The sequence below is a fragment of the Cyprinodon variegatus genome, unplaced genomic scaffold (genome assembly GCF_000732505.1).
Source record: "Cyprinodon variegatus isolate N-32 unplaced genomic scaffold, C_variegatus-1.0 Scaffold48, whole genome shotgun sequence".
In the NCBI taxonomy this organism is placed as follows: Eukaryota; Metazoa; Chordata; class Actinopteri; order Cyprinodontiformes; family Cyprinodontidae; genus Cyprinodon; species Cyprinodon variegatus.
Window position 1 is genome coordinate 60,460 of NW_015150501.1, and position 10,692 is coordinate 71,151.

The window sequence follows — 10,692 nt, forward strand, 5'->3', positions numbered from 1 at the left end:
ATAGAAAACTTTGAATCATTTTGACTGTATCATCTGGTGAACTGTAAACTGCCTTGAGATGACATTTGTTGTGAATTGGCACTACATAAATAACCTAAATTGAATCATGAAAATCCCTTCCGTTGCATATTTGAACACCAGTATGTTCACTATTAAAGATTTTCACACAAAAAAAAAACTAAATAAATAAAATAGAACACTACCTGCAGACTGGATGTACAGGTTAGCAAGGACTATGAAGAGAAAATACTTGGAATACTGGATGGAGCAGAGTACTTTGAAATAAAATGAATAAAAGGTAAATTTCCTGTTTTTAGAGAAAAAAATATTTTATTTTATTTAATTGTATGTAATAAACATGTTGGTGATGACAGCCACTTCATCTGAATAGCCAGCGTAACAAGAGATGCTAACTCTGCTTAACTGCAACCAATCTAAAAACCTGCCCTACATTTTGAGCTAAGGGATGCAATTTTCATATGTTGCCCAATCATTCTGAAGCCATGAAAACTGAACATGACTAAACTTCCCTGTGGAAGAAACAGTTCCCCATGTTTAGAATTTCAGGCATGTTTTGGGGTTTTTATTTTTTGGTAAACATAAACAGTTGCTTTGGAGAAATATTACTGCAGAATTTATAACCTTCATTATTGTTTGAACATCCTACAATGAAGCATTTCAATTATTATTCTGCTAAACAGAAGGAGGGCAGCAAATAAAACAAGCTCAAAAGAGCAGCGCCCATTTGTTTTCCCAGCGCACTGGTTTCAGTGTAAATCTGGGTTCATAAATTTATTAGCTAGTTAAAACCCATTCTAGTCAATGCAGCTGATTTGGTTGGAACCATTGCCCTGATGCATGATTGAGATTCCTTCCTTTGATAGATAACAGAGCAGAATCCCTACATTTTGGTAGATCTGCTAAGTCAGACAGGAGGTCAGGCTTGGGAAAAGTAAGGCAAATAAAGTACAATTCAGAATAAGGGGTCCTGATACATGCATTGTAATAAAATAATTCACTACCACAAAAAAATTGATTCAAAACCGTTTGGGAATTAATTGGATGAAATCTTTTATACCAAGATAATGCCTTGATTTTTGTTGTAAAAGTTATACATGGATCAGAAGTTTTTCTCTAATGAATTTAGGCAGCATTATCGTGATTTTTTTTCTACTAGGACTGGTTTAATCCTCATCACCTAAACACAAAACCTTACCAGAAAAACAAACAAAAAAAACACTCATAACTAATGAATGACTTTCGCATTTACTAGCTGCCATTTCTGAAAGATGTGCAGCTGAAGAAGATCCCTTGTAAAACAAAAAAATTGTCTTTATTTGACTTGAAACAGCCTCAATCCTCCCACCTCCCTGCTGTCATCTGTCAAGCAGCTGAAAACTCACCAGAGTGGCGTTTTTGGATCCCACGCTGGCTCTTTGCACCAGGAGCTTCTTGTCACCCAACTGCATGCCGTTGAGTCCAGCAATAGCCTACAAGGATACCAACGATTACTCATATTCTCCTGACAAACAGACCACTGATGTACATTTTCTGTTTCGGGGATCAGTTACCTGATCATTCAAGTTGACATCAACATATTCACAGAAAGCATATCCTTTAGATAGTCCTGTGGCACTGTCTTTCACCAGGTTGAAAGCCTTCAGAGGGCCAAATGATGTCAACAGCTCCTTCACCTGGAAGACAGATGTGTTGGTTAGAGATCAAATATATCAAAGACATTACACTAAGTCCTCATGTTTCCATCATCTTTGACTAGAATCTTGGATGTAGTTAATCTCCAACTTTTAAAGGCTTGTGAATGCTAAACAAAAAAACAGATGTGTTAAAAAAACAGGAAATAATCAGTTTAAAGGCAAAACACAAACCTGGTCATCATTCAGGTAGTTCGGCAAACCCCCTATGAAGAGCTTGTGAGCCGAATCTGGCACCACTGTGGACACCACACCTGCATCATGTACAAGGATTAGAGCAGAATACATCAAATCAGAAGGTTACGGATCATTGCAATACTGATGTAATTTTAATGAATATTATGAATTGTGACAAGCAACTGAGGTTAAAAACCATTAATTGTCTGTGTACCCGGCACATAGACACTGGGGTTCTCGCTCATGCCAGGCAGGGGCTGGTAATCATGGGGACGACGGATTTTGAGACTCTGGCCTTGAAAGATGATGCCATCAAAGGCCATCGCCTGCGTTGTTTCATCCACTGAACGGAACTGCACAGACATAATTACAGGTGATTGAACTAAAAAGTAACATCAACAAACCGGGGTTGGTTTATATGAAGTAATCACAAATGATGGTCCCTGTAGAATGATCTCACCTCCAGGAAGGCAAAGTTCTTATCCTGGTTGATCTGAACAGCAAGGACAGGATTTCCAGGGGCCTGAGTGAGACCCCCCAAACGCATCTGGGCATTAAAAAAGTCCATCATAGACTCCTGCATGGGAGAGAGAGAGAGACGATCAAATAATCCATCCAATGTTTCAATTTTATTTAAAAGGTAAATGCTTTAAAAATGCATTGTTGGGAGGAAGTTTTCACCTCTGTAATGCCAAATGGGATGTTGCCCACATAGAGACGGCGAGCTTGACGGGTCATCTGACTGCCCACCACGGGGACAGGGGTGGGAGTAACAGCCAGGCCATCTGGGGTCATGGTAGGCAGGAGGGCTGTGGCTGGGATTTGCCCGGCGGCTTGGAAATAAATAAAGTGTTTTAAAATCTACACACATTTCTCCATGTCATCATTTCATCCATGTTTGCATTAAAGTGTCCCTACAACAGTTTTAGAATAATCCGTTTTAAAATCCCGTTATCAATGAATGGCTTTATGGATTTAAAAAAAAAAAAAAAAGGGACAGAAGGGTACAACTACTCAACTTGGAAGAAAATAGGGAGGAAAATATTGTAAAATACTATTTAAATTGTACTACTACTGAATAAACTTTGCTTTTTTCACCCAGACTGACAGTAAGTTTAACTAAGAAGATGAAATATATATGGATTGAGGGAAAGAGGCACCTTGCATGGCTTTGTACTGCATGGGAGTAATATGTTCAAAACCAGGTGGAGGGACATCCCAGTACTTCTTCACCTTCTTCTTCTTCTCACGATGGGGAGAACGGCTGTAGGGAAAACAGGAGGCAGACCGTTACAAACATTATCAAATTGAACTAAACTTTATGTAGAGTAACCAAGAGACCACTACAGCAGCATTAGTTTGTATTTTCTGAAATATACAAAATCAGAATTAGCATCCATTAAAACATATACTGAAATAAAACAAAAAGGAGTGGTAGCAGACCCCCATCTGGTCAATTACTTTTAAAACTGTAAAATGTCTGTAAACAGACAATTGTTGCATCAATTCACAAACCAGCTTTGTGTTAGTTTGCTGTATTACCTTCCAGCTTTGTCCTGAGGGTAGCTGGATGGTGAGCTGAAATGACATTGGAAGGGATTGACATTTCTCTTAACATCAAATCAACTGTTAACATTTACACGTCACAAAATTCCACTCCTATTAACCATGCCATTCACCAGAACTTAACACTTGAATACAAGATCTTACAATAACCCGAAAGAAAATAGTTGAGAAAATGCTCAACATGACCGCCAATATGAGGTGCAGGATTTTTTTTTTAGCTAAGAGTTAAAGTATATGAGGCCTTTTTTCTTAAGCTAAATGCAAATTTCATTCCCCCATGAAAGAGGAGCAAACACAATCTTGTCATATCTACAACAAGAGTTGTATTGGCAGTTTTCTGCTCACCGAGCACAACAATCACTTCTCTTGGTTTAGGAGCTTAAAATATCAACCCGTGCCCTTTTTCAGATCCCCGTAAATTATGACTCAATAGTCTTAATTTTCTGATTTACAAAATGGAACCTAAAGGTAAACCTGCTGACACACAATTATCACAACTGTTTTGCACTGCAGTATCAATAAAAAAAAAAAATAATAGTAACAAGATTACCAACAGGAGAGGGCTGCAACCAACAATAATTTTGCAGATCGATTAATCTGTATTATTTTTTAGATTAATAATCAGAGAGCCAAAGAAGACATTTTATGAAACTAAAACTTTTCCACTTGAGGAGTTCGGGAAAGAGCAAACTGACAGTTGTTTTTTTTTTTACTTACATGCAAAATGTATGTATATTTATATATATATATATATATATATATATAATTATGTTGGTATAATTGCTTCTCCAAGTGGGTTGCTCTGTCAGTTAAAGGCAAGTTTTGTGACTATACTCCAGTTAATGATTAATCAATTACAAAATTAGGTGTCGATTATTACAGAATTGGATTAATAACATTAATTTTGATTGTTTCAGCAATAGGAGCATAAAAACCCTCATGGAAAAACTTGAAAATAAATTTGATCATTGCATCTTTCACAACAGATGGATTTTTGTCCCCTGTATGACAGATGCTGTTCAACCAAACGTGAACTTACAGCTGCGTGAAAAACTTCCCAAAGCAAAACAAAAAAATAAGAAAAAAGGTTTAACATTAAAAATGCAGAAAACGACATGTTCCAACGACAGCTAATATCTTCTACACCACTAAACAGGTAAATAATCAAATACTGTGGAAATGTTTAAGAATTTATTGGTTATAAGATCCTCATGATAATTTAATATTCAAAGGGTTAAAGACACCAGTTGTTGGTTTGGGTGTTTTCTTTTTTAGCAAATCTAACCAAGCGCCACTGTTTCCCATGTTTCCTTAATACCTTCGATGTTTGAGCAGGTCAATCTGATCAACATTCACACCAAAGCAGGTGTAGAGTTAAAACAGAAATCCTATGGTGTCACTAAACGCCGATACCAACCTGCGCCTGTGTCTCCGCTCCTTACTGTCTCCACGGCGGTCCCTGCTGCGTCTGTCCCTGTCTCTGCTCCTCCTTTTCCTCTCTCTGCTGCGGCTGCGGGACGAGGAGCGGCGGTGGTGGCGGTTCTCTTTGTCCCTTTCAGCTGTGGAAATGAGAGGTTGTAAACCAACATGTCTGCATTACATTTGAACAGGAAAGACAGCCAACAATCTCAGGACTTTAACTCACTTTAGATGATTAGTGAGAAAACGGATCTATAATCTACATTCTCTATCCACAAACAAATAACTGTTTTTAATCAGAAACAAGTAGTTATTCGTTTTTGTATTTTTGTCATGGCTGCATGGTTTCTATTTTGACTATTATTAATTATTTTTTTAGAGAGTTTATCTCCATTTCAGTCTTCCATTCATATACACTGTATTTAATCCAAGTTTGTTTTCTGTTCAAGTGTTGCAAATTAGCTTTGGGAGGAAGTTACATGAATGACATCTACTTTGTATTTTACATTTGAAAAAATAAAAAAAAAATTGCAACCATGTTAATTTACTCAAAAAAAAAAAGTAATGCGAAAAAGCAAAACACACCAAGTGTAATATGCGATGCATTTTTACAGTTTATTCATAAGAGAGAGAAATAACTGGCTGCAGGGACAGGCCAGCTGCCAAGTAAATGAGAGTTTGTTATATAACCATAAACACATACTGGGAAATGGTGGCCGTTTTATGTTATATACCTTATAGGCTTATTTGAGCACAATCTCTGGAGATTCTTTTTTTTTTTTTTTTTTAAACCTTGAAATCAAATTGCGAACCTTCTCTTCCTCGGACATGCAGGCAAGACAGAGAATCTGGCAAAAGCTATGTGATCATTTCTTTACAAGAACGAGTGCAGTAAAAAAAATAATAAGCAAAAATTAACTCAAATTAAAATTGTTATAAATCCCACTATATTTTGTTACAACTATCCAACAACATATTGGCAAAAATGTAAGGGCACACTGTTCCATTCTGCAATGCAATAAGTTTGGGAAAGAACACGGGTCGAAAGGTTTCACTTCATCTAAATCTAGATTTAAGTAATTTTTAACTGAATTGAAAACGCACACTCTTCAAAGTCTGTGATCTAGAGAGCACTAAATTAAAACCAGTAGAAATAAGAGAGGGAAGGGAGAGTGAATCAAAACCTGCCTATAGAAATATTTCTATGTTAAAAAGGCTATAATTAGGTTTTATTTGTTGAAGGCTAGAAGGAAAATCTCTGATGTTATAAATAAAACTGATTATGAACATTTATAATGCTCAAAATTCCCATAGAATCATAACATAACTGTGAATGTTGTCGCAAACAAAGTGATATAACGCCCCTCTGATAACCATTTGGCCTTGCTGGTGGGATATTTTTAAAGCTAAATCAACATTCTTATTTTATTTCAAAATTGCAAATATTTGTAAGAGTTACAAAGATTTAAATGACACTGTCAAAATTACATATTGGATGGTAGCTTATAATCTGATATACCACCATACATAACAGAGCCGAAGAAGACCTTTTTTTTAGCAATCGAACTAAACTTTCTCTTAGTTCCTTATACCAGCTAACTTTAAACTAAATATTAAATATCGATTTAATACAAAAGGGTGTGCTGAACCACCAAACTAGCAGGTAAAATAGTTTTAAACTTCAAACTGAAGAACAATATGAGCAGAGTATCTTTGTTAAATGGTACAGTATTATTAAATTCTACAATAATGAGGCAGACTTTTAATACAAGCAATCTTAAAGTTCCTCCATCATACTTTCAGCAGTGTAAGACCATAATGGTCTTAAACTGTAACCTACCTGCAAACACATGGTCTTAGAAGCATGTGAAATGTTTTCTACAGGTCTTAGAGATACAATTATATGGACTTCACTTTTTGCCAAAATACCTACCTACATATAATAAACCCAGAGTGGTAAGCAAATAAGAATGAGATGTAAATTGAATATAAATCATCAATATAAAATCTTCTGGAAATGGAAATAAATCTGCAAATACGATCAAGTTCTCAAACTCTTCAGATCTGGAAACAATATAAAAAAGAAAGATACAATAATTTTTCGAAGAATAAACATGAACCATATGACCAACATGTTTTTGCATACGTTAAATGTGATATGAAAATAAAAAAGGATAGGTTCATTAACTGAACTGCAGCTAATGCGTGCTAGTGTGAGGTTAATATACGGTGAGTTAAGTTAAAAAAAAAAACACTGAAATTCAGTTTTTAAAAGGCTCCTTTTGGAAAATAATTAAAAGTGAATAAAACTAGTTTAAGAGAAATGGTGGCGCTGCTTTACACTTAAAGTGGCTTTGTGACTGCGTGACAATGAAAAGCCTTTCAGCGTCCTGTAAATAGACGCATCCATTGTTGTTAATACTGATGGAGGATGTTTAAATCTATAAAACAAATATGTCCTCCTTCTGGTTATGTATGTGCGATGTATTTACCTTGTTTGTTTTCAGACAGTTGTCTCTCGAACTCGTCGTAGTCCGACATCTCTGGGCGGAAGCCTGCTAGGCTCTCTGAGACTGCGTTGTTTAGTGGCTAGCTAAAGCTAGCAACAAAGCGAGCTACACTTTTAAATGCAAGCGGTTAGCTCTATTTAGCTTCGACGAGTCGGCTTTAATAAGTATTTTATTTTGCGACGAATCACCAATAATTAATCACAAGTACACACATAAGCACCGTGGTGTGTATTTACAACGTAACAGACATGGATGCTTGAGAAAGAAAAACGTGCTCATCCAGATTAGCCTGCTAATGTTAGCACACTAGCTTGTAGCAAAGTCCAGAAGAATGGGCCTACTGCTACGGACGAATGAATGAGATTATTTCCCGAGCGAATGCGATTCCCGGTGGATTAACGTTTTACAAACGGAAGCTGTTTGACTTTCTAAACAAAAAAAAGAAAGCTTTAAGGGTGTTTAACCCTAGACAAAACAATAAAGGTTTCTCTATGCCCGCTTTTTCTGCTCCGTCTCCCAGACAGCCCCTGACACCGGAAGTTGATGACTGCGAGGTTTCCGCTCAGATTACAAGCAGTAATCCAGTCAGAATAAAAGCGAAGATTAAAACCTTTTTCTTGTTCGTCCTCTATTTGTTGCATGGCAATGATACAGTTCAACTGTTTTATAAATAGAAACAACTCACAATTAGCCATTAAACTGGAAAGAATTAGGTTTATTTTTCAATAGTTCTCAATCTTGTGTCCATTGTAAATGGATGGACATGGCCAACAACAAGATTATGATCAATTGATAATAGGCAGCCCAATACTTTCCAGAATACCACTCTCTATAATATTACCAACAATCCTTGACCTGCTGACATAGTAGGACGGATTTGTTGCTTTTGTTGTGTGTTTTTCTTCTTGTGATTTCTTTTCAAAAAATCTATTTTCTGCAATTCATTCTCCCCCATCTGGACTTCATTGTGTGAAATTCTGATATCCTCAGACTTACTGGTCTGATAACTACGTCCTGTTTAAAATCATTTTAATCTCTTCTCATATGAAGAAATTTTTCTCAGAGCTTGCCTACCTATTCTCTCTTTGAAGCAGCAAAAAAAAAAAAAAAAAAAAAAAAAAAAATCAGAATCGGAATTAGAATTATTGCCAAATAGGTTTGCACTTACAAAGAATTTGACTTGGTATTAATGATGCAGATAAAATTGATATATATACAGAATATGCATTAGCAGCCATTCAAAATGGCCCTTTCCAGTATTCTACACAATAAATGACAGTTATATACACAATAAAACATACAATATACTATATGCTATAGATTATAGCTACAGTATATACTATATACACAGTAGGCTGTGCGTTAATGTAAACCAGGAGGTCTGAAGATGCTACGTTGGTGTAGAGAAGCAGTATTAGTGTCATGGTGGTCTCGGAGCCTTGTTGATAAGGGTTGCGGATGGGAAGAAACTGTTCTTGTGGCGTGAGGTTTTGGTCCTGATGGACCACCGCCTCCTTCCAGAAGTAAGTGTCTAAAATAGATGGTGGCTTGGGTGCGAGGGATCAGCCACAATCTTCCCTGCAGGCCTCAGAGTCCTGGAGGCGTACAGATCCTGGAGAGATGGAAGCCAATCACCTTCTCTGCAGACTGGATGACACTCTGCAGTCTGCCCTTGCCCTTGGCGGTAGCACCAGCGTACCAGATGGTGATGTACATCAACTCCCTCACCAAGAGAAAACAAGCAACTACTGACAATAACGTTTTACTAGAGTAGTTCTGGGTCTTCTGTCATAAAGGCATTTCACACTGAGCCTGGTTCTTGAGAAAAGGAAGACACTGACAATAAATGCATGCTCAGTTTGACTTAATGGAATTGACTTAATAATGTGTAACTCAGAAGTGTTGTGAATTGGTTCTGTATCAATGAATTGAATTATCACCATTCTGATGCTTGTTTTTGTAACTTAGTCTAAATTATATCTCAATACGTAAATGCAGTGATGAGACAGAACCTTCGGATACTGTAATTAGTTTTTCTTCAGACATTCAAATCACCTTCCAGACACAGGCCCGAGGAGTTGAACCATCCCTTGTCTGATATCTATAGCAATTGACGAAGCAGTACAAGTTCAACCACAACACCTCTGCCTGGATCCTAATGCCATTTGTAAATTGCCAATTTATCAAGACCGTTTTACAAGCTAATAAAAAAGTCTGGCTCTTCAGAAGAAAAATCTAAATATTGAGAGATTACTGTAGTTTTGAAATTTTAAATTTGCCAAAGTGGTTTTTAATCTCTCACCCAGCATCAGTACAGCATTAAATATGAACAAACGGTACATCACTTTTTTTTAAACTATAGAAACACAGAAAACAATTATATGAAATTGGTAACAAACAAAGAGAAATGTAAGTAAAAAAGAAAATCATAGTTTATTGCACTTATATCAACAGTATCTGGTAATAAATCATCATCGCATATTGGTGAAGTTAGTCTTGAAATGTACAAAATTGTTTTTTTCTTTCAGTGTAACTGCTTTGCTGCCATTTGAATCATGCTGTTAATACGTTGATAGGACAGTTTCAGAAAGAAATGTTTTCAACACTGTTAAAATGCGGGAATTTTAAACCTGCAGCCATATTGCCTGGAGCTTTTTTCCCTCATCAGACTAACACTTTCTTTTTGTTACACAGTAATTATTTTCCACTGTACAACAAAATCCTACATAGTAGTCCGTAAGAATAACTGCATTTTATATTGTATATTACAATCAGCCTGTTATTGGTCTGATCAGCCAAATCAGATGGATAACAAATGGCGAACAGTCTGTTTACATGCATGTGTTGTGGTGCACAGTTCCTCTGTGAGCCATTGTAGCTGATGATTTTTAACTGTTTCTACAAGCGTTCATCCTGTCAAGTAGTTTATAAAAATGTGCTAATATCACAACACATTAAAAGATTCCTAATATCAGAAGTAAAAGGTGGCATTTACAGTAACATAGACATTTACAAACATTGTTTGTTATGCTAAGAATAACCAAAGTAATGGAGCAGTGGAGGAAAGTAGGCAGAGGTCCAAATTAAACCTATTTGACAATAAAAAACAGTGATTAATTGCTCGGGCTCCAGCACCAAAGGTTCTAATTTGTTTCTATAGATTATCAAATTGTGAGAGAGAGGCGGGGTACATCCTGGACAGGTCGCCAGTAAATAGCAGGGCAACACAGAGACAAACAGGAAAAACAACCATTCACACTCAGACCCCGGGAGAATTTAGAGAAGCCAATTAACCTAACAGTGGACTG

General features: G+C 36.5%; 1 protein-coding gene across 4 annotated transcripts in view; it reads right to left on the reverse strand.

Moving 5' to 3' along the window:
• u2af2 (U2 small nuclear RNA auxiliary factor 2) overlaps nt 1–7,924 on the reverse strand; it is a 10,324-nt gene extending 2,400 nt beyond the window's left edge. The window contains exons 1-10 of one of the 4 annotated variants that reach the window (XM_015370854.1): nt 7,367–7,924; nt 4,873–5,014; nt 3,432–3,467; nt 3,050–3,153; nt 2,571–2,722; nt 2,350–2,466; nt 2,104–2,242; nt 1,887–1,966; nt 1,572–1,694; nt 1,404–1,490 (exon numbers count right to left, since the gene is read on the reverse strand). In XM_015370854.1, the coding sequence (XP_015226340.1) occupies nt 1,404–1,490; nt 1,572–1,694; nt 1,887–1,966; nt 2,104–2,242; nt 2,350–2,466; nt 2,571–2,722; nt 3,050–3,153; nt 3,432–3,467; nt 4,873–5,014; nt 7,367–7,415 (1,029 nt within the window). In that variant the 5' untranslated portion in view covers nt 7,416–7,924. Of the gene's footprint in view, nt 1–1,403; nt 1,491–1,571; nt 1,695–1,886; nt 1,967–2,085; nt 2,243–2,349; nt 2,467–2,570; nt 2,723–3,049; nt 3,154–3,431; nt 3,468–4,872; nt 5,015–7,366 lie in introns of all 4 variants that reach the window. The other 3 variants (XM_015370853.1, XM_015370855.1, XM_015370856.1) reach the window with 3 other exon arrangements.
• Nucleotides 7,925–10,692: the final 2,768 nt, after the last annotated feature.